Source organism: Telopea speciosissima, chromosome 4, assembly GCF_018873765.1.
Source record: "Telopea speciosissima isolate NSW1024214 ecotype Mountain lineage chromosome 4, Tspe_v1, whole genome shotgun sequence".
Taxonomy (NCBI): domain Eukaryota; kingdom Viridiplantae; phylum Streptophyta; class Magnoliopsida; order Proteales; family Proteaceae; genus Telopea; species Telopea speciosissima.
In genome coordinates this window covers 39686610-39710909 of record NC_057919.1, presented here as the reverse complement: position 1 = coordinate 39710909, position 24300 = coordinate 39686610, and the positions used below count along the sequence as shown (strand labels likewise).

Below are 24300 nucleotides of genomic sequence, written 5' to 3'. Positions count from 1 at the left end.
ACTGAAGTTTTCCCTTGGACAAGGAGCTAGTGTATGATCTAGCTGACTCCTTGCGATAGGAAGCCCAGGAGGTCTCTTCCAGTCGCTGTTCATCATCTCCTACAAGCTATTAAGCCATTAGAAGGCTTTTCCATCAACCGAGACTCCCTGCTGCTGCTCAGACCTTAATTCTCAGGTTACTTTCTATTTTCAGCCTAACCTTCTAATTCCATTACACCCTTCCCCTGCTCAATCCAACCATCACCTTTCTCCCATCTTTTGAGCACACCTTCTCCCTTCCAAGACCCCAACTCGATCCAAGCAGATTGGCTGTTATTGGATTTCTCTCTCATTCTGCCCAGACTCAGGTTTCCTGGCCTTTTAGTGAAATCGGCAGAGGGGAAACCTGTTATTTACTGAATTTTGTTTAACCCTTTAGTCCCCTACTGTTTCAGTCTCATTCAATCACCTTACCCTAACCCTAGACCAACCCCTTAACCCATTCGAGCATTCCAGCCCTATTTCCTTAACCTAAGTCACCCCCCTGATTTCAGATCCTGTTTTGAAACTGGTTGAGCCTTCAATCCTATCCTCTCCTGGTTCTGAGTTATATTTTTGGAGTTATACAACAGTTATATTTTGGGAGTTGTACAAAATTTCTTGTTTCAACCTGTATTCAGTTAATGGCCTGAGATTCTTCTAATTAATTTAAATTTGACCATTATAATTGAATCGGATTTTGGGGTTTGCTTTAGTTAACCTAGAGGGAGATTTGATCCGAGCTCTGGATTAAGATTAATTAGAAATCGCTTGATTGCTGTAATTAAATGTCAGAGTTGTGTTTTCTTCAGTTACTTCCAATCTGACCCTTGGGCCATTACCATCTTTTGAAGGCTATCAATAATCATTATTTGTGATTGTTTGTCTAAGTCTGACCTTGATCTGAGAAGGTTCAATTTTGTTGGCTTTTCTATTGACTTTTGGATGATTGGACTATCATATTGAGCTCCTGTTGTGAGGCTAGGTCTGGTGGCCTTTTGTAGATCTGGTCTAGCATTAGAATCTCTTCTTAATTAATCATTCATTTAAAAGAACATTTCCAAAAAAAAACATGCTTTTCTGCAATTCTCTATGAGGACCCCAAAAGCCCAACCCACTGCCTCACCCCGCCTGAAGATAAGAATAACTGTATTTGATATTTCCAGAAGCAGCACTATTGTACAGATCCCAAAGATCACAATGAATTTGAAGTTCCAAAAGATCACAAGAAATCGAGTTCATACCATTCCAATGTTGTATCCAAATGATCCAAATGAGCCAATTGGCTGCAGAGAAGCTGCCGGAGATGACAATGGTGACAAAGACCTCTGCCCATCTGCCGATTTCGACCAATCTGACCAGGGTGCACCAGATCCAAACCCTTCATACCCTTGTCGCAAGTCATAAAAACTGCCACTACCAGAATTACCAGAAAAACTGCCTCCTCTACTGAAAGAACTGAATGGAGGGGGATAACCAGGTCTAGGCCCAAAAAGCATCCCATCCCCTTGTTGATCTATGCTAACAGGCATTGTTAGCTCAGTTTGTGAAACTGGAGTTGGTGAGGAAATATATGGCATGCTAGGAGGAACTGGTTGCTGATAATAAGGCTGACCTGCAAAAGGGAATTGCTGTGGAGAGTATAACTGGCCATCTCCCCTCACAGATGGAAGAGGAGTTGTAACTGGAGAATATGGCCCATATGGCATCTGAGGATTGTACCCAAAACCAGTATGGAATACAAGAGATGGACTTTCTCTGTAGATGCCCTTAACAAAATCAAATGGAAAAACAAAATTATGGTAAGGTGCAACAGCAAAGGGATAGTAGAGCAATGCAACAGTAAGTAATTACTTACAGGAGATCCAATTTCCAGGCCTTCTGCATTAACATAGTGAGGATATTCGTCCCATTCCCCAGTACCATTGTCATAACCTGAAACACAGCACACATAAGAAAAATGAATGTTATTGGTAAGACAACACAACTCCCAGACGCACAAGAAGCTAAAATCATACATGTTCAACCATCTGCAGTCAATACAAACATTCATCAGTAAATAGCTCTTAGATTTGCCATATCCAGAAATGCCAATTGAATGATCCTAACCATCCAAAAGCCAGTCTTTTTCCCTTGACTATCAATCATGAATTATCAAGTGAGACCCAGAGTTTGCCATATTACCCCACGACAGCCACATTGATGTGCAACTACAAGCCTCACCCATTTATCACATCAATTTTGACAGTTTGTGTATGCAAGCATTGTATGGAAAGGAACCAATCATACTTGTTTCCTTTCAGGTGATCGGCAACCACAGAAACTTATTGTGCTAAGTATTGGGGAAAAAAAGGCATCCTTATGTTGCATATTCAGATTGCTTTGTGAGTTACAAAGTACAAACACAACTGCCATAATGGTAGTTTAAATTTCGAAAACACATTTCAACTATACTCACCTAATCCTTTTCCAACTTAATGAAGTTGGCTAAATGGACCCTGTTTTGCCATTCAACTCTGTTTCAAAGCCAGGCTTTTTGTCAACCCAGAGCAATTCATATATTTTCTCACTTCTTCTGAAATCATTTTTTATCTACTCCTTGGTCTTTTAACTCCTTTAGTCTAGCATCATATCACTCCTTACTTGTGCTGGTGGGGTCTAAGTCTAGAATAAAATCTAAAAAACTTAGGACCAGGATCCAATACAGGATTTGAAGAATAAGGCAAAAATCCAGGTTTTAATGCAGTTCTATTTTTAAAAAAATCAATTTTCCTGGTAGTTACCAAACACTATCTAGACTTTGTATATAAGAGAAAATAATTTAATAGTTTCAGAAATTAAAAGAAGACTAGAACGGTGAACAAGGTAAACAAAAGAACTACAGTAGTTTCTTTAAAACCAAGTCAAACAGGGCTGGAACTCTAGAAGTGGGATTGATTTATCCTAAGGGGGTGAATCTGAACAGAAAAAACAAAAACAAAAAAGTGGATCACAGATACCTAGAGGGGATGATTGGCACTGGTAGCAAATAATGTAAAACTAGGTTAGGGTTAACCCAGCCCAATTAAACCCACAATAATTCACAGCAGTCAACTAATATTAACCCCAACAGCAGGGTATAAGCAAGGGCCAAAACTCAGAAGTAAGCCCTATGTTGTAGTCCAAAATCCAGCCACTCAATAGGGCTGATAGCAAGGTCAAGTGTGGTCCAAGGGTATTCAGCAAACCCTCCAAATAGAACAGAATAGGATGTCCAGATCACAAGTTATCAACAGATAACAAAAATAGAAAATATGGATCAGAGTGTAGAAACCAAACCAGCCGGTAGAAAGTCTCCAAATTCAGGTCAAGTGGTATTTGTATAGAGGAGAAGCTATGCTGAAAGTTTCATTTAATTCTGATGGTGAGGTTGAGAGATATGACAGCAACACCAAAATAGAAGGTTAAGAATTATCTCACAAATCAGCACTTTGTTTGGGGCTCCAATGAGGATCGAGTGGAGGCTGTTGGATTATATGGGCCAGAATACCGTGGGAGGTATTCTGGACTTTTTACAGTTTTATTTCATGTACACCTATGTCGGCTATGATAGGAACAATTCTGTCCATGTAATTTTAATTCCTTTTTATAAATATATGACTTGGGGTCTACCTTAGACCATCCAAGCATTCACTCCTAATTCTAATCTCTCAACATGGCATCAGAGCAGGTTTGAATTAGGGAATTTCCTTCCATTCTCGATTCCCCCCCCCCTCCTCCCTTTCACTTTCGATCTCTTCTTCCCACCCCCCTCTTCTGTTTTGATCTTCTCTCTCCATCATTCTCCCACTAGGGCAGCACTGATGAGGTGATCGACAGATCCAGTTGCTGCCCTCCTTTACCTCATCCTATGATATAGTTTTTTGATCGATAAGGACAAGTTCTTGCTGCCTGTGATATTTGCTTCTTCAGTTTTTTTTTTGGATTGCTTCCACTTCTTTCCAAGGGACCAATCTACCTCATTGAAGACACAAGAACTGCAGCAGTATTTATTTCTTTAGATCAGCTCCTATCGCCAACAAGATTGTAGACCTAGATCGATTTCTTTTCATCAAATCAGGGTTTTCTCAAAAACCCTGACAAATATCGATCTAGGAGTTTCAGGTTTCCATTGGGGCTGGTTTTTGGATTACTTCAGTCCTATTAGAAGCATACTCGATCCAAGTTTCAGCTCTATCTGGTGTTTTTTAGTCCGCAATCAGCCCTCCATCGATTTCAGCAAAATCAGGTTTTTTTCAAAACCCTGAAAAAGTCGATCTCAATGATTTCTCTGTCAGATGCTGCTGGTTTTTTGAGACATCTCTCCCTATATTAAAAGAGGATTCTCCACCAAATTTCAACCCTTACCTTGAAGGGATTCTTGGGTTTCTCATCACACCAACTTCTCTGTGATCATGGGTGACTCAGTTAATTCGACTGCAACTTCTGTTGGTGATGGCCATGGCAAATCAGAATTTCATACCTTTCCTCCTAATCCAATCAAACTGGATGGGCCCAATTACTTGCTTTGGTCTCGGTTTGCTTCCTTTGTCATTGCTGGCCGTGACCTTACTGGTCACATTAACGACACCGCTAGTATGCCAACTGAGACTGGTCATGCTCAAGAAAGATGGTTTGCCAATAATGGGGTGCTCATGTCATACCTCATTGGTTCGATGACTTCAGATCTTGCGCATGGATTTCTTCTCCTTGATATAGCCTCTCAAATATGGGCTGCCTGCAAGGAAACTTATGGGCAGCTTGGCAATGATGCCCAGGTGTATGAACTCAAGCAGAAGGTGCTTCACACTACTCAGGGAAAGTTGTCAATCTCCAAATACTATTCTACTTTGTGCAGCCTTTGGCAGCAATTGGACCACTTCTCTGATTATCACCCTACTACAGCAGCTGATATTACTTCCTACAAGAAGCATGTGGACAAGATCAGAGTGTATGACTTTCTTGCTGGTTTGAATGTGGAGTATGACCAAATTTGGGTTCAGGTGTTGGGCCATAAGCATTTTCCCACCCTTGAACAGTCCTATGCTTTGGTCTCCTTCAAGGAAAACTGCAGGGCTGCCATGCTACACCCACCTATTACTGACAGATCAGCCCTCAAGGCTGCTACCTCAGCTACTCTTACACCTGTTGGCACTGCTTCTCTTGGTTCTACTACAGGGGCTGTTGTTTGTGAGCATTGTCACAAACCCTACCACACCAAAGAGAAGTGCTGGAAACTTCATGGGAAACTAGCTGACTTTGAAGCAAAAAAGGCTGCCAAGACAAAGACAAAGCCAAAGAACAAGGCTCATCACACTGAGACTGTTACTACAGCCCCTGCTACTGACATTGGTTTATCCCAGGATGATCTACAGGCATCCCTACGTGTGCTAAGGACTTCCACTGCTGCTACCTCTACTACATCTGCTGATACTGCCAACTCCACTACTCCTTCAAGTTCACACTTTGCCCGGTCAGGTATTCCATTTGGTGGTCACTGTGCTTCTGTAGCTTCCCATCCTTGGATCACAGATTATGGAGCTACAGATCACATGAAAGGTTCCTCTAGCCTGTTCCATCGTTATTCTCCCACTTCTGGGAAAGACAAGGTCAAAGTAGTTGATGGTTCCCTTTCCTCCGTATCAGGAAAAGGAATCATCACCTGTACTTCTTCTCTTCCTTTGTCCTCTGTTTTACATATTCCTAATTTTACTACTAACCTTCTTCCTATTAGTAGTATTACTCGTGATCTTAATTGCAAAGTAACTTTTTTCCCTTCCCATTGTGTTTTTCAGGATCTGGCCTCTAGGAAGAAGATTGGATTGGGTAAAGTACATGGTGGATTGTACCTGCTTGACAATGGTCGTCCCTCTCTACCATCATTACCTTCTCCGCTACCTCAGAATTCCTTGGTCTCTTCTGAACTTTATCAATGGCACTCTAGATTAGGTCACCCTCTATTAGGAATTTTAACACATTTATTTCCTAGTTTGGTCACCCCATGTACTAAGGATGAGTTTTTTTGTAAGGCTTGTGTTCTGGCCAAACAGACACGATCAACTTATTCTTTATCAAATAAAAGGAGTTCTTCTTGTTTTCAATTGGTGCATTCTGATGTTTAGGGTCCTAGTCGTAAAACATCTCTTTCTGGTCACCAATGGTTTGTTTCTTTTATTGACTCACTCTAGGCACACATGGGTGTATCTTTTACACACACAAAATGAAGTTTTTGAGTGTTTTCGGCATTTTCATAAAATGGTCCAAACTTAGTTCCAGGCTGCTCTCAAAACATTGAGAAGTGATAATGGAACCGAGTATAAAGAATCTCAATTTAGCTAACCATGGTATTGTTCACTAGACCAATTGTGTTGATACCCCTGCCCAGATTGGTGTGGCAAAAAGGAAAAACCGCCACTTGTTAGAGGTGGCCGAGGCTTTGATGTTTGCTAGACATGTCCCATCTCAATATTGGGGAGATGTTGTCCTCACTGCTGCCTAGCTCATCAATAGGCTACCTTCCCATGTTCTTGACTCCCGTAGTCCAGCTAAAGTTTTACTGGGGAATTCCTCCTTTGTTGTCACTCCCAAGGTGTTTGGTTGTGTGTATTATGCTAGAGATACAAAATCTCCAGGCAAACTTGAACCTAGGGGGTTACGTTGTATTTTCTTGGGTTATTCTCCAACTCAAAAGGGTTACAAGTGCTACCATCCTCCTTTCCGCCATACTTTGGTCAGTATAGATGTTATTTTTTATGAGACCGTTTCCTAATATTCTTCACCACCTCTTTAGGGGGAGAGTTCTAGTGAAGATGTGCTGTCCTTTGAGGTTCCTCCTCTTGAAGTTCCTCCTTTTCTAACCCCTACGGCTGCTGCCCAGCCCCCTCTGGCTATTCCCCCCTCAACCGCAGGGAGTCCTTTACAGGGGGAGACCATGGGAAAGAGTGTTGTTGATGTTCCTATTCAGGGGGAGCTGACTCCTGTCCAAAGAACTATTAGTGAGTTTTAGAAGAAGATTGACAACTCCAATATGATCACCTATAAAAAGGGAAGCACCAAAAGGGGGCAGCTTCAATCCACTGTAGCACCGATACCCATCCAGTTGTCGACTCAAGATCCAGATCCTTCCTCTCCTAGTAAGTCCTCTTCCTCCGACCTACCTATTGCTCATCGCAAAGGTAGGACTTGCACTCTGCATCCTATATCTCGTTTTGTTTCTTATAGTTCTCTTTCTCCTTGTTTTCGTGCATTTGTATCTTCTCTTTCTTCTGTTTTCATTCCTAAAAATTGGCATGAAGCATCTACAGATGGAAAGTGGAAGGCAACAATGTTGGAAGAAATGAGAGCACAACACAAAAATAATACGTGGGATCTTGTGGCTCTTCCTCCACGGAAAAAACCAATTGGATGTCAATGGGTCTTTGTGGTCAAACAGAAGGCAGATGGGACAGTGGATCGTTATAAGGCGCAACTGGTTGCAAAGGGGTTCACTCAAACTTATGGAGTTGACTATCAGGAGACCTTCGCACCAGTGGTGAAACTCAACATTGTACGGGTGTTATTGTCTTGTGCTACAAATCTTGGGTGGGATCTTCAGCAGTTGGATGTAAAGAATGCCTTCCTCCATGGGGAACTTGAGGAAGAGGTATATATGGATGTTCCACCAGGTTTCTCTGATGACAGGACCAGGGGCAAGGTCTGTAAATTGAAGCGTGCTCTTTATGGTTTGAAGTAGTCACCTAGAGCCTGGTTTGGCAGGTTTCACAAAGCTATGATTTCTGCAAGATACAAGCAAAGCAATGTTGATCACACTTTATTCATCAGACGAGTTGGTGACAAAGTAACTATTCTCATAGTCTATATGGATGATATTGTGGTCACCGGTAATGATGGTGATGCCATCAAGAAATTGAAGCACTTTCTGGGCCGTGAGTTTGAAGTAAAGGATCTAGGGACTCAAAAATATTTTCGAGGAATAGAAGTGCCCGCTTGATAACCTTACTGTCGTTTCTGTTCTGGTTATGTGCTGAGAAACAGCAGAACAGTTTTTTTCTTTTTTGTGCTGAGAAACCGTTTTTGACCCACTTGGTAAACCTATTCTGGAAAACGTTTTTCTTTCATCACTTTTTCCTCTTCTTCTTCTCTTGGTTATGGGTCTTGTCTGCAATTGCAACCTGCTTATAAATCTTTTATCAATGGATCGTACCTTTTGTGTGTGTTTGCTTGGCGAGTCGCTGACTTGGCCGACTTGTATTTCTTCCCTTCTCCTCTTGGTACGATTCCCTTCCTCCTTTCAATTTCTTCCTTTTTTTTATTTTTTCCTTACCCATGCATCCCTGTTTTCTTCTGTTCAGTCCCAGCTTGATCTGGTTCCACAAGAGAGACACAGATCCTTCTCAATTATTCATCTTTCCATCCCAAACTCTAGGGTCTGCATCGATTCTCTTGTGCGACCCTAGCCCTTGTTTCTTACACCCTAAATCCAACCCTGTTGTCATATATCAAACTAAAATCAAATCTGAACTCTGTTCTACCACCAGGTATGATTTCAGTGGTTTGGCTTTATTTCTGGCTTGATCTTTTGGGTAAATAAGTACTCTGTACTTAAGAGGGTAGTCCATTCGGATACCTACCCTGAAAGTTCCCTTCGATTGGGCTTTCAATGAGGGAGGTCTTCTCGTTTCTAGTAATGGCGAAAGCATATCGAACCGGTGATTTTGTTGAAGTTTGTAGCAACGATGAAGCTTTCTTGGGTTCCTACTTCGCCGCGAAGGTTTTGAAGTGGGAAAGCCTAATAACCATGGCTTTCAGTTCACTCCAATGGATGAACACAGAAACCGTGGTTCTTAGGGTTTCTGTGAACCAAATCGCGCACAGAGATAGAGTGAGAGAAAGAAAGGGATAGAGTACGAGGTTGATCTTACCTCCAAGATGAGTTGCAGGTTGTACAAGGTTTCAATGGCTAGAGGCGTGAAAGGTGAGAGAGAGGTTAGAGACGTTGAGAGGTGAGAGAGGTGAGAGGCGTGAGTAGTTTATCGGGCACAACTTTTAATTTTCAGCACAAAACGACAGAACATGTTGGAAAAAGTCTTCCAGGGAGCATAAATTTTGATTTATGTTTCCAAAAACACTCACAAAAAACACTTTGTTATCAAGCGGTTTTTGGGTGTTTTCCCGTTTTTCGGAACGAAAAAACACCAAAAACTATTTCTCGTAAGGTTATCAAGCGGGCTCAAAGTTGCTCGATCTTCATAGGACATCTTTCTTTCTCAAAGGAAATATATCCTAGATCTATTGTCTGAGACTGGGTTGCTAGGTTGTCATCCTTCAGATACTCCTATGGAAGCTTCTACAAGACTTAGGGAGAAAGAGGGTGAACCTGTCGACAAAGGCTGTTATCAATGATTAGTAGGCAAACTAATCTATCTCTCTCACACACGACTTGACATAGCCATTGCTGTAAGTTTAGTGGGCCAGTTTATGCAGGATCATTATTCCTCTCACATGGAGGCAGTCCTTTGTATTTTGCGATATTTGAAATCTGGTCTAGGAAAAAGAATTCTTCTCTCTCCCAATAGTCATCTGAAGTTTGAAGCTTATATTGATGCCGATTGGGCTTAGCTCTACTGACAGAAAATCAATTTCTGGCTATTGTTCCTTAGTGGGTGGAAACCTTGTCACGTGGCGTAGCAAGAAGCAGAACGTTGTGGCAAGGTCCAATGCTGAAGCAGAGTTCCGTGCAATGGCACAAGGAATCTGTGAACTTTTGTGGCTCAGAGGATTGTTGTAGGATATTGGTGTTGCTGTCCATCTTCCCATTATGATTTACTGTGATAATAAAGCAGCCATTAGCATTGCTCATAACCCTGTCCAGCATGATCGTACTAAGCATGTTGAGGTTGACCGACATTTCATCAAGGAGAAGCTCAAAGCCAGACTCATCTGTGTTTCCTTTATGAAGTCTGCTGATCAATTAGCCGATGTGTTCACCAAAGGGCTAAGTGGAAAAGTGTTTCTTCCTATCTTAGTCTAGTTGGGCATGCATGACATATATGCTCCAACTTGAGGGGGAGAGTTGGATTATATGGGCCATGGACTTTTTACTGTTTAATTTCATGTACAGCCAAGTCAGCTATGATAGGGACAATTCTATCCATGTAATTTTGGTTCCTTATTATAAATATATGACTTGGGGTCTACCTTAGACCATCCAAGCATTCATTCCTAATTCTAATCTCTCAACAGAGGCCTTGATGGTGGAAGGCTTTGCTGCAAATATGAAGCAATTCTGGTGGAGAGAGGTGGGGACCGTGGGATGGGAATGAAATTAGAAGGTTTGTGAATATGGAAGATTCCAGCCAATGGAATGGGGTAGAGGAAGGGATCGAATGGAGGGGAAGATGGAGTGAGATGATGTTTTGAAACTCTGCAGGTTTCGATGAAGGGGAATGGAGATTCACAGCCTTGAAGTTGTAGCAGAAACTCAGGTAGAACTTGAATCTGCAGAGGTGGTACAGTCCCTGTTTTGTCAAATCAGCACCAGCAGCAACAGCAACAGCAACAATACTCAGAGATGAGGGAGGGATCACAGCAACCTTCGCATGATATTCTTCAGTCGCAGCAACAGTCACAGGAAGCAGCAGTTCAACAGAGATCGAGCGGGGTAATAAAAGAGGAGAAAGGAGAAGATAGAAGAAGGGGGGGAATGGCTCTCAGCCTGGGTCTCTCACCCACAGCTCTCTCAGCTGTTGAAACAAGGAGGATCTCCCATAATTCGATGGCAAGCTTGGGCCACAAAATTCTGTTCTCAAAATTGTGTTCCTTCATTACAATAAGAGGCCTATTAATAATTTAGGCAAGCTTACAATAAAAATAGAAACTACTAAATCCTAACTAAAATAGAATGTAACTAAAATTAGAAACTACTAGGCTCTATAGTTCAGCCTTCTAAAACAAAACAAGGAAGGTCACTAAAATAGAAACTAAGGAAATTAGCAACTAAGAAGTTGCTTAAGGGACTGGTCAAAGACCAGATCTTCTGTTAAAATCGTGGCCAACAAAGGCCATAGTTGTCACGGCCTAAAGCGTTGGAGAGGGTCCAAAAGCAAGTCAACACCAATATGGCGACCAAGGCATCCAAGGCGGCCACCTAGGCAACCATAGCGCCTGGACACCTAGGCGGCGCTTAGGTGACAACTAGGCGACACCTTGACAACTATGCATAGGCCCCTTCTAGAAGTCCAGTTGGCTGGCTAGAGCTGGTCTCCTTGGCTGGTTCGAACTGGTCCAAGCTGGGCTGACTCGAACCGCCTTGGTTCTGCTTCTTTCTCTTATTGTGGCCAGAATCTACATCAGCTCTTCCCCTCTTAGAAAATTCAACCTCGAATTTTGGAAAGTGTGAAGGGCAAACTGGGAAGTGGGTGAATAACAGAATTAATGAAAGACTGAGGGGCAGTTTGGGAATAGAAAATAAGAAAAAGAGAAAGTGAGATCGTGGTTAGGATAGAAGAAGTAAGTCATATGGGGAAGGGTGGAGGGTAATCTTGGAAACTAAGTGGAAAAAAAAAAAAAGAGGAGTAAAACAGAATACTAAGGAGGGGTAAATCAGTAAAAGGAAAAAAAAGGACGATTAGAAAGGCAGACGTGAGAAGGGGAAGAGAAAAGTTACCGTGTTCAACTGGGAATCTGGTTCTCTTGAACCAGAGATGGAGACTGCGAGGAATGCGCTGCTAATGGCGATGTGAGGAGGACTAGCGATGGAGAAACACGGTGGAAAACCAGGTGGGAGTAGAGGCGGGAATCCAGGAGCAACCAGGTACGCTTCTTTTCTGGCTCTCTTCTCGCTCCTCTCTTTTTTCTTTTTTCTTTTTTGTCTTCTTTGGTTCCGGTTGTTACAGGCAGAACCGAAAGCGGTGGAAGGGGATCGATGGAAGACAGAAAGAAAGAGGAAGGGTTACAGAGAAGGGGGTACTAGGGTTTGGCGGTGGGAATCGCAGGGGTGGGTTTCTGCGGTTGGTTTTCAATGGAGTTGGAGGAGATGGGAGATTTTTTTTTTTTTTTTTTTTTTTTTTTTTTTTTGTGCTGTTGCAGTGAGGAAGAAAGGGTAGGTGGGTTGAGTTTTGCTAAGAGAGTAGGAACGAAGGGTGTTTTTTTTTTTTTTTCACTGCTGCTGGTCGTATAGCAGAACAGTAACAGAAAGAGAGAATAGGGAAGAGAAAGAATGGGTTGAGAGAGATTAACAGGGAAGGGAGTGAAAGAGATTGATGGGGAAGGATGATGGATCCTTTGGCTCTGATACCAAATAATGCAGAAACAGGGGGGGTCTGCTATGGTGGGCTTCATAGAGAGAGCAATAGAAGAGTTAGAGTTGCAGGGGAAGAGAGAAGAAATCACATAAGGAGGGGGGGGGGGGGAGAAGAGTGCACATGCACAGCCACACTGGCTCTCAAACCATAACTCAATTCATTACCTCAAATCTGTCTCTAAAGATGGGGAATTACATCATATATAAAAAGACTCCTGATTACTTCCTAAAACTTAAAACTAACTATAGAAACTCAATAAACTCAAATCGGAAATTTCCCTATAAGTCTAATAGCTACCCCAAAATAAAAGATTACATATCTTTCCCCAAATAAAATAAATCCTAAATATCCTACTGAACCAGAACATGGTTGGGAACCGGTTCATCTTGGTTTGGATACCCAACTGGGTTTGGGTCGGTCCAAGGTAGTGTATCTGCATCAGGTATCATCCAAATCCTCACCCTCAAGGGCAGCATTAACAGCCCATTCACCACTCAACTGTGGGTCACATACAAGCATTTCCGGGTTGGATTCAATGGTTGTAACAATAGAGTTGGCCTTGCAGCACTGTGGGCAGAATCTAGCAACGTGGCCAAGTCTATGGCAATGGTAACAACGTGTATCAGCCACTTCCATAGGAGCCTTACCCTTATCCGGTGTGACTTGTGGAGCTTGGGTAGGGGCAACACTAGATCGGTTAGTGGGGGAAGTCTTCTTCTCTTCAACAGCTTGCGAATTGAGACGTATAAGAGCTGTCTTCAATAAGTCTTCCGCCTCAAGAGCCTTCTCAAAACAGTCGTTAAAGCTTTCTATGGGCACCACTCCCATCTTGTCACGAATTTGAGCTTTCGATCCCAATTTGAAACGGGAATAATACAAATGGTCAACCTCGAACCAAGGAAACCAGCGGGAGATCGATTGCAGCTAGGATCAACATAATAAGGAACAAATTAAATAACTAAAACTCACTTTTTTTTATTACATATGAATGGAGAGCATAAAAGGAAGGAAAAGAATACAGGAGAAGAAGATAAAGAAGATAAGAGGGGGAGGGAATGGCTCTCTCAGCCTGGGTCTCTCACCCACAACTATCCCAGCTGTTGAAATATGGAATTTCTCACATAACCAACGGCAACAAGGCCTGAAAACCCTTTTCAACAAATCTGATCCTTCCTTACAATAGGGGCCTATTAATAGCTTAGGCAAACTTACAAAATAGAAGGCAGAAAATAGAGACTTCCTAAAATAAAAACTAACTGAAAATAGAAAGTAAGAAATAGAAACTACTAAACCTAGCAACTAGTGACAATGGCCACCTATTGAAAATAGAAACTAACTAGAAGTAGAAACTACTAAGGCCTTATATATCATCCTTCTAAAACAAAAGGAAAACACTAAAATAGAAACTATTAGGCAGCAATAAAATCAGTGGTCAAGTGCCTAGCGCACTTGGTAGCTAGTGGTGCATAAAGGCCCATTGCTATCAGGAGGTCTTGAGTTCAAGTCTCCTGGTTCACATCCTACATCCCCCCCTACCTATCAAAAAAAAAATCTGTTTAGTTTTGCTATCTTCAGTGGGGCCCACAGAATCTCAATTATTTGCTTGGACTTCCTTCTCCATTCAAGGCTTATGGACCCATAACACTGTTCACGTGAACAGTAGTTCAGGTACTGTTCACAATCTTTTTTTTTTTTTTGGGAAGTAGTTTGGGCTGCTTTAGGTGATGCTCCATCGAACCAACAAAAACTTGTCACTTCATCAGACCAGGCTGTCTCTCACAGCAGTCGAATCCACAACCTTGTTAGGCTGGTTTAGGGGCTTGTAAGCTTGTTCATGCGGGTACAGATGGACTTGTGATCTACATCAGGGAAAGAAGCTGATCATCTTCCTCATCGACTTCGGTACAGGCAATCAAATTATTGAATTTGTCCATGTACTCCTCTACGGACAAGGTGCCTTGGCGAAGGGTGTTAAGCTGGTCATGCAACCTTCTACAGGAAGTGTAAGGTAAGTATTTCTCCTTCAAGTGGTCCTTCATTTCCTCCCAAGTAGTATGTTCATCGTGTTGGCGGTGCAGTTTATCTTCATAATTTCTCCACCATTCTCTTGTTGGTCCAATCAGTCTGGTATGGGCCAACTTGAGCTTATGCTTCTTTGTCAAAGTAAACCAATCAAAATAATCATCAAAAGCGCACAGCCAATCATAGAATATAATGGGATCAGATTTCCCATTGTAGTCTTTAAGTTCCAGCTTGACCTTATGCTTGTCATCTTGCCATCTAGCACCATAACCAAGTAGCTTTATCATCATCATGGTGTTGGTTGCATAGACCTCTTTGAGGCAGACGAGGTGAAAGTCTCTTCACGGTAGGTTGTTCAATATTCTCCTTCATCTCTTGCATATTGGTCTTCAAAGAAGCAAGGTCTACCATCAACTGTCGGACAGCTAAAGCAAGTTCTTAATTAGTACTCAACGAAGCATAGAGAGGATTGTTGGAACTAATCATGGTTGTCAAGGCATCGCCTAGGCGGGCACCTTGGCCGCCTACTTGGTGTCACCTTGATTTTTTACCCTCTCCACCGCCTTGGGTCGCCTAACCGCCGTGAAAACTATAGAACTAATGAAGGAATTATGTTTTGTTCAAAGTTAATTTGGTGTGTGCGAATGCTGTCCAAATGGTTGTGAATGAAAATAATTTTTTAGACATCAAAACAAATGAATATTTTACCACCCTTTTGGTTTTTAACAATGTTTTGCCATCTTAAGATTTATGGAATTTATAGATTTGATAAAAACCCCAGCATTAGAAAGGCCCAAGTAGGAGGAGTCCCATGATGGAAACCCTTGTGATTATTGAAAGTGACTTGGAAGATGAAGAGTTGTGCCCAGTCGAACTCATCATGAAAAGGAAGGAGCCCGAGGTTTCGAAAACCCGAAGTGGAAAGAACTTTAAAGATAATTGATTGTAGAAAAGCCCTATGCACCTGCTCCTAATCAAGTTAAGTACGAGCCAGAAAATCAAGTGTTGAGCCGCTAAAATAAGTACAAGCTTAACATCTCTATATGGGGATTATTGACAGCCTCCCCGTCGCATCAGGAAGTAGTTCTGAAAGTACCCAATAGAAATGGGTCTGGAAGAACTCTCACACATTGTAGGGGCCCACCTATGCCATGCAATCTTTCTCCTTCTCAGAAAATGATCTCCCGCCTGGAGGAAAGGACCATAATCGAGCTATGCACATTACAATAGAGTGCAATAGGAACCGACTCCCTCAAGTTCTGATTGACAACGGGTCGGCTCTCAATGCCATACCTCTCAAGGCTCCTACTGCCGAAAATCCAATTTTTGTTCTTGAACTGGGGGATTGACATTTTGTCTTTTTGGAATTTGATTTTTTTAACTAGTTTTATTGGATTCAAATAGGGGGTATTTGCTTATTTACGAATAATATCTTAAGTAAATGAAATACTATTTCATTTACTTAAATGATATTTGGCATAGTAAACTTGGGTCAAAAACCACAATTACCATTCTGAGGGTTTTTTTTTTTTTTTTGTGAAAATAGTTCATGCATTATGTTTCGAATGTCAAAAATAGGTTGTACACAAAAAATCAGATCAAATATAGCATTTCCGGGCCTCGAAACCACCAGCTCAAGTTAGCTGGGAAAAAATCACAGGTTTCGACCAATTTCGACCATATCTCGGTTTCTGGCTGGTCAAAACACGAGTTTTAGAACCTTGGTTCAGTCTAGAAGACCCAAAAAAAAATTTAAGAAACAAAAGCAGTAATACCAAAGATCAATGTTCTACCAAAAAAAAAAAAGATCAATGAACTACCATCAACATATGATGACGAAAAAACTTGCAACCGTTCCCAATATGGGATTTTACTATGCTAGCTTTCTGAAGAGCACATCAATTCTCATGCATGAGATGGGGATTTATTATTATAAAGAAAAAGAAAAATAGAAAATGAATATATAAGATGATGATCCCATACAAGATGTGTACTAGCTTAAAAATCACAGCCAAAGTGGGAAACCACCCAAATTGGTCCTCCTTGTTTTACAAATATTCAACATAAATTTCCTTACATCTAAAATGTGGTTTCGATGACTACAAACTTCGAATCCAAAAACTATATTTTCAGTTTGCAGATCATTCCTGGTGAACCATAAGTCCCAAACACGAACAAAAATTCCCAAAATCTGCTAGGGCAGATAAAGAAGGAGCAATGAACTAACCTCCATAGTAAAACGAATGCGCCTGAGGTGCATAGATATTGGGTTGGTAGACAGTGCTGTGATCTCTGGCTGCACCTAAAGAAGCTGACTGACCTGTGGCAAATCTTGGAGCACCAGTGGGGGCTGCATCCTGAGAAGGATTAGAAGGAACCATCCGCTCGCCTTTGGTGGAAAGAGACTGATGATAAAATTTAAAAAGGAAAAATCATGGAACTGATTTCACCAAAAGAATAAACTGACAGAAGAATGGTAATAACATGTAGAGGATCATTAACTACCTGTTCCTTCAAGTTATTTGGATCAGCAGGTTTCCCTTCCGCATTCAGGGTCAATACGTTCATTGACTCGGTCGAGTCTAGCAAACAAGGATTTTCAAATTATTGACCACCCAATGCTTATTAAAGAACAGTGACAAAAAAATTTTAAAAAAAATGTAAACCAAAGCTCATTCAAGAAAAGAAGGAAAATAAAAGATATGCATACAAGCACAACCAAAGACATGCATGCACAAACTAACTTCTGATTATTCTTAAGGGGGGAAATCTGAAGGAAAAAAAAGTGTCTGTATAGACCTATCAAGTGAGGGTGATTGACAAGAAAAACATTAAGACGTGCAACTGCAGATGCAGATCAATTTCAACAATCATTCTCCAGAGAGGATATCCCTTAACCACCACCACCCCAACCTAGCCACGGGCTCTTGAACTATGAGCAATGGACAACTAGAATGAACTTAACAGCCTCAAATTGGACTTGGGGCCATTATTCCTTTTAACAAGAGAGGTAATATATGACCGAAACATGATTCAAAATCAATTTGGGTTAAACCCTTCCCCACCCAGTTAATCCAGGAAGAAGAGAAAAATGAATCTATAGGGTAAATTAAATACAAAAACAACTCGAGCTTCTGGACGCACCACACAATGATACAAATTGCGTTTAATACTAAACCATGCCCAAGTGCCAAAAGACAACATCTAATGTGCTGGGAGGAAACATGAGTTCTGCTCTAATTGGGGAACGGAAAATAAGTAAAAAAGAAAACTCAAACTCAACTAAGCCTCTTCTCAACTAAATGGTGTTGCCTACATGAATCCTGTTTCCCCATTTAACCCTGTTTAAAGTCATATCTATTGTTAAACCTAAGACATTGATATCTCATCACTAGAAGAGAACTACATCCCCAATAATTATAGTATCAATATGAACAACTACAATGGAACTATTGGCAGATGCTTCATTGTGTAGCCTTTTAGTGACCAACATTGACAATTACAACTGAACTATGATGACATCACCAAGAATTATAGGACCAATATCAACAATTACAATGGAACAATTTCCTGATGCTTCATCGTGTAATCTTCTTGTGACCAGCATCAACAATTACAAGGGAATTATTGGCAGATGCTTCACTTTATAGTCTTTTTATGGTCCCTCCAATGCAAGTTTCAACAGGATCCTCAAGAGCATAAAAACTCAAGCAGTATCAGTTGATGACTCTTCCAGATTCATTATATAGGCAATAAGTATGGCCCAACTATTAATGCGATAAGTTTTTATATTTTAGTACACGTCATTGACCAGGACTTTATTATTCTAATAGAACACAAAGAAACTCAATGTAGCCATCAAATTTAGGTTTGTGTTTAAGTGTTTAACAACATGAACTGGAGCCAGATTAGAATTCCAATTACAATTCCTTACACCAACTCACTAGGCTTAGCACATGTTCCTAATGAACTAAATGCCATACATCAAAAAGCTATGATATTGAAAAGTACTCAATTCAGATTGGACTCTTCTGAATTGTGATTTTTGACTGAATTAACTTCAGTTTGAACATGCTGCTCGGCCAGGTATATTAAAAAATAAAAACAAATAAATCGATGAATAACACATCTGCAGTCATCCCACACCACTGATCTTCATCTCAAGAAAATGTTTTTCAAAACCCTAAAACCAGAAAAATATCAACTTTATCCGACAAAGAAACCCAACCCAACCAACCCGCCAAAAAAGGAACTCCGATACAAGCATGATGCATCCCTCATCCTGTGAGCTTGAACCCCAAAACTCCACAAAAAAGTCACCACAGGGCAGACCACGATGCGACTTTATGCCCAAACAAATAAACAAAAACATTGTAGATGAAAAGGAAGAAATACTAAAAGCATCAAACTTTATAAGTTCTGTGAGCAAACGCTAGACATTTACCTAACTAAAACTAAATATCAGAAGTATAAGAACTTCTGGTTAGACCTTTACCCAACCCTTTTTTCCCATCTCTCCATTTTCCCTACTGTGTTTTGTTGGATCCATGTTGCCGACCCCATTTAGTTAGGATAAGGCTGAGTTTGTTGTTGCTGTTGTTGTTGTACCAGAAGTATAAGAACTTAGTAACTCCAGCGAACATGGAAATTTTACTGCCAAGAATAAGAGAATTGAATTCATTGAACAAAATTCTTGTTTAGCAAACAAATCCCAAAAAAAACACATCGAAACACAATTGAAATCCAATCCAATCCAATCAATACTAAACCAATGAGAACAAGTTGTAACAATGCGCAAGTTACTTGATTATTTGAAACAAAAAGATTGAGAATCATCAAATTCAAATCCAACGATCAACTGGTTTCTTGGGCTGCTGCATGAAAAAGGATTTTCACTGCCTCCTTTGAGTTTTTGTAATTCATTCAAGTACTAAAAACAAAAAAGATGCACAGAGACGGAGAAAGAGGAAAGTCATAAAAGCGCAACAAAGTGTCAAATCAAGAAAAAGATAGAACTTTTCTACGTACCACCACCCGAGATTATTCGATCCGATTCTTGCTGGACTGCCGCCATGAATCAGTTATCTCGAACAACACTATCCCAAGGAGAACCTCTAATCTCTAACCCAATAAGCTATAGAGAAGAACAGAAATTCTACCTTTGTTGAAACACTTCAATGATTTTGTTTTGTTGTTCTTCTAGTTGGATAAGGAATAAAAAGTAAAACCAAAAGGGGTTTTAGGTTGCAGAGAGACACGGAGGAAACCTCTCTAGGTTAACAAATGGTGATCGGCTTTCTAGTTTCTACTTTTTCTTCTTTTATCGTTTTTTCTTTTGTTTTTTTAACCTCTCTCCTCTCTCCTCCTTTCTTCGCTCATTAATAACGTAATAAGATGACGAGTTTTCCTTGAGGCAGGGTGTGAAGGGGGAATTCCATCCATGGCTTTTGGAATTTGCGAATTGTACTTGCCAAAAAAAACAAAAAAGAAATCTGCGTTATCCACTTTTAAAACAAGGGTTATTTCCAAATGCCCCCCTAAAATGGCCAAACTTATAGTTGCCCTCCTGAATTTTCACTAATTCCATGTGCACCCCTATTTTTTAAATTAATTATCACTATAGTCCCTACCATTAGACAGAGACGTTATGTTCTAACATCTGGCATTTTTTGTACATGATTAGACCATTCTGCCCTTGATAGGGTGGAATGACTAAAATGCCCTTAAAAAAAAAAACCTGCAACGTATCTTCCCCAAATCGATTGGGGAATTGAAGATGAGTTGCAGGGATCCTTCAACCCCCATTTTCCTTCTTCCAATCTTCCTTTTCTTCTTCTTCCCTGTGTTCTCTCGCTGCTGCTCCCATCTTCCTTTTCTTCTTCTTCTTCTTCTTCCCCCCCGTGTTCTCTCACTACTTATCCCATCTACTATGCTCTTCTACGGCGCCTTTGTTTCTGTAGAATCGGCACAAAAAAAAAAAAAATTTGTGGATATTGAAGCACATATAGAAAATTTTTCCCACTTGGATCAAATTCGAGTGATTTACAATTAAAATGCAAAACCCCAGAAAACATTTACAGTAAGAACCCAGAAATTAAGCATATTGCCTGACTTGGATCAAACCCAAAAGTCCAAATGGAGAAATTTTTGTCACAAGAGGAAGACAACCCATAAAATAGGGAAGGAGCCCAGAAAGGAAAGCAGATTATCTGGATTGAAATCACCCCCAAACAAATCTAAACATAAAGGTAAGTGAAAGGAGAAGTAACTCACCTGGATCGATTTGGATGCTAACAAGCTGTAAGACAACATTTCTGCCAATCTTGTCTGGCTTCTCTGGTGGGACAAGCTTTACCAAATCCTCACTAATGGCTGCAACAAGGACCGACACAACCTTCCTTGAATGAAATCTTCTCTTCTCGAAAGGAACCAAAACAGGAGAAAATGAAAGGTTGTTCTGTTTCTGATTGAACTTATGATTAAACGGAAGTCTTGAAGCAGGAACAAAAGATGATTTCTCCAACAAAGAAGATCCCAAGAATTCCTTAGCCATCGCCATGAATCTTCAATCAATCTGAGGAGTTGCTATTCCCTGCTTCAGTTTAACTTTTACCCCCTTGAGATCTGAGATTTTTGGAAGGATATGGGAGCAAAGGGGAGAGAAAAGTGGAATCTGGGGATGACAGAGATGATTTTTGTTGGTGTTTGCTGCTGAGTTGGGTATTTATAGGGATAACGAGAGAGTGGAACTTTGAACGGAGGAAGAGGAAGCAAAAGAGTAGTATGGATTATTAGCGTAGCGCATTTCTGATTCAAGAGCTCATCTTCCCCAAACCCTAAACGATTTGGGGAAGATGAGTTGCAGGTTTTTTTGTTTTTTTTTTTTTCAGGTAAGGTCATTTTGGTCATTTTACCCTATCTAGGGGCAGAATGGTCCATTGAAGTTCAAAAACTGGGATCCGTTATGTTATAACGTCTCTACCTAACGGCAGTGACTATAGTGGTACTTAGTTTGGAAAGTAGGGGTGCACGTGGAATTAGTGAAAGTTCAAGGGGGTAATTGTAAGTTTGGCCATTTTCAGGGGACATTTGGAAATAACCCTTAAAACAAAAACAAAAAAAAGAAAAATGGTTTCAATGGGGGAGCATGGCCCTGCGCCCAAAAAGGCAAGCACAATGACAGCTCCGACCCCTATGAAGATGGAAATTCTTGTCTATTGTTGCACACGCTCCCTTGGCCAGTACGTGCAAGGGGCACTCCCCTTATAGAGAACTCTTCCCAAAAAAAAAACATATGGAGAAGTGTTTATGTGGGGGAGCATGGCCCCCACATGCCCGAGGGCCAATGGAAGCACATGCGGAAGCATCAATAATGACAGTCATTTGGCATTTCATGAGGGGTGAGGTGGTCATTTTGCCCCTCCTATGTCTAGGTGTAGGCATCACGCTCCCCACATAAACCATTTTCTCAAAATGTATATTTTTTGTATAGAGAAATGTGTTAGGTAATCATGGATCATCTACATGGTTGCCCATGGGAAATCAATCACATAAAATTTATGGTACAATAAATATTTTGTTCTATCGATCTCTTCTTGTATCCCATAAGAATTAGGGTTAAAACTAGAAGAGAAAATATCATCTTTTTGTATCCCATAGAAAAAGTAAACCATCTCATACCCGAATGTGCAGCGGAAAGAGATCGACTCCGGTGTTCTTTTGCATCCCATGAATATCAAATAAAAGAAAACTTAATGCATAAATAAAACATCAAGATTCGGTAACCTGGAAAGCCTCAAATGTTGCTCCTCCACCAAATAATGGTTCTTCTCCCAACGAGCACTTCAAGAAACTCTTTCTTGAACCTTCTTGATGCAGCCAAAGATTCCCAAGTCAAATAACCAGCTTCTCCAAGAAGAAGAAAGATCCAATTTTTCACACATTAGGGTTTTTCAAAACCCTAAAATAGCTCTCCACTCAAAAGAGGACAAAAGCAAGAGAGAAGAGAGAGGAGAGAGAAATCATGTGGAGGGGGAGGGGCTGAAAAATTCGGCAAAGCATGCTTGGCCGAACCCCCCTAGGTTTAAATAGTTGGGGCTCTAGAGCCCCCATGCCAATTCCAGTGAGAGTCTGACACTCCCTCTCCTCAAATTTGACTTGAAACTAATGGGCTTTCTTAATGGGCTTCTAATTTGTTAAGAAACAAAATCTAAAAAGGAAATAAAATAATAATAGATTTAATTATTAAAGAGCTTTTAAAAAATTGCATCATACCCAGTTAAAATTAAATAGACTAATTATGAATTAGTAAATCTCAGAGATACCCCGCATAGTAACAAATTAGTATGCTCCAAACGTCAACTAATCAACATCAGCGTTATGGAATCTAAGGCATGTATCTCAATACTACCAAATCCCATGCCATAGTACATGTCCATATTAGAATGTTTGTGTACGTGATCAGAATCCATAAAACATGATTATATTCTTTAATCAAATACGTAAAAATAATTTATCATTTTATGTGAAAATAAGTTTGCAAACTATTTCTAAAACGGTATAGGATCATGATTCTCATCCGACCATCCATAGACACACTATCCTTGATGTTCCCCAATCGGGCAGTGGAGACCATGTTGAGTAAATCTTTCACTCACAATATGTTTGTGCATTCCCAGAACACCAACTTCAGTTCTCTTGAACTTTAGTCATTGATGAATCAGATGAACCAAAGAATGCGTTCACATTTTGCACTGACAAGGCCCTCTCAAGTACTAGGTCTTTTGTGACACATGTCTATCCCAAACCTACATTTGGTAGTGATACGTGAGGGAATCAACATAAGTAGATTTTTTGCCAATACACACCAATACGTGTACTCGCATTTGTACCCTGACATCACCATGTCTAGGCATACCTAATGCGACGACCATCTGATAAGGGTGTCCTGCCCAAACCCTAGTCGCGACTACCATTTTAAGTATAAACTTGGACATACATTGCTCAAAAAGTTCATATCGCATGTAATAATATTAAACCAAAATGTATAAAAGGTTCAATACAGTAAATAGGGTTGAACCAGAACGAACCAGGTTTGATGGCATACATCCATAATGACATCAACATCCTTAAGAGCCTCAGAATATATTGTCGGATCATCATTCGACTCAACCAAAACCATGTGGAACTCTTCCACTGTTTTCTCATCTTCTATGAAAAAAGTAAACCTACTTGGTGGTCTAGATATCCTCCAACTGCGTCAAGGTTCTTGAAGTGTTGGGATTTCAGTAGGTACATTGGTTGGTCTCACTTCTGGAAATGAAGTTTTCGAGTTATCTGGTAACTCTTTAATGACTACAAGTTCTGTCTTCTTGGTGAGTGTTTCCTCCTCAGGGAAAGCAGCATGTTTACTTACAATGACTACATGTTCTGTCTTTTTGGTCTTTGGGGTCATAGAAGTAATAGCCTATCATACCTTTGGGGTATCCCAAGAAATGGCATCTTAAAGTCTTGGCTTCTAACTTATCTGGTTGTTGCTTATGCACATGTGCGATGCAACCCCACACATTGAGATGTTGCATATTGGGCTTTTACCCTTTCCACAACTCAAACGGTGTATTCCAAATTTAGTTGGAACCCTATTCAAGATTTACATGGCTATTTTTAGGGCAAATCCCCATAGAGGGAGCTCACTGTAGATGAGCATAGTTCGAATCATATCTAATAAAGTATGGTTGCGTCGTTCGGGTACACCATTCTGTTTTGGTGTTCCAGGATTCGTTAGCTGACTAACAATCCTCTATGATGTGAGATACCCTATAAACCCATCCGATAGGTACTCTCCTCCACAATCCAATCGCAAGCACTTGATGCATTTATCCAAATGTCTTTCGAACTTCGGCTTGGTATTCCTTGAATTTCTATCTAAAAGGCTTTCGAT

At 40.6% G+C, this 24300-nt stretch overlaps 1 protein-coding gene across 4 annotated transcripts in view; it reads right to left on the bottom strand.

Moving 5' to 3' along the window:
- The window catches only part of LOC122658574 (YTH domain-containing protein ECT4-like), a 42954-nt gene extending 23242 nt beyond the window's left edge, over positions 1–19712 (bottom strand). Inside the window, exons 1-5 of one of the 4 annotated variants that reach the window (XM_043853589.1) lie at positions 19389–19712; positions 16866–16942; positions 16588–16765; positions 1877–1953; positions 1263–1787 (exon numbers count right to left, since the gene is read on the bottom strand). In XM_043853589.1, coding sequence (XP_043709524.1) covers positions 1263–1787; positions 1877–1953; positions 16588–16765; positions 16866–16942; positions 19389–19434 — 903 coding nt within the window. In that variant the 5' untranslated portion in view covers positions 19435–19712. The remainder of the gene's footprint in view (positions 1–1262; positions 1788–1876; positions 1954–16587; positions 16766–16865; positions 16943–19388) is intronic. The other 3 variants (XM_043853592.1, XM_043853591.1, XM_043853593.1) reach the window with 3 other exon arrangements.
- Between the last annotated feature and the right edge of the window lie 4588 nt (positions 19713–24300).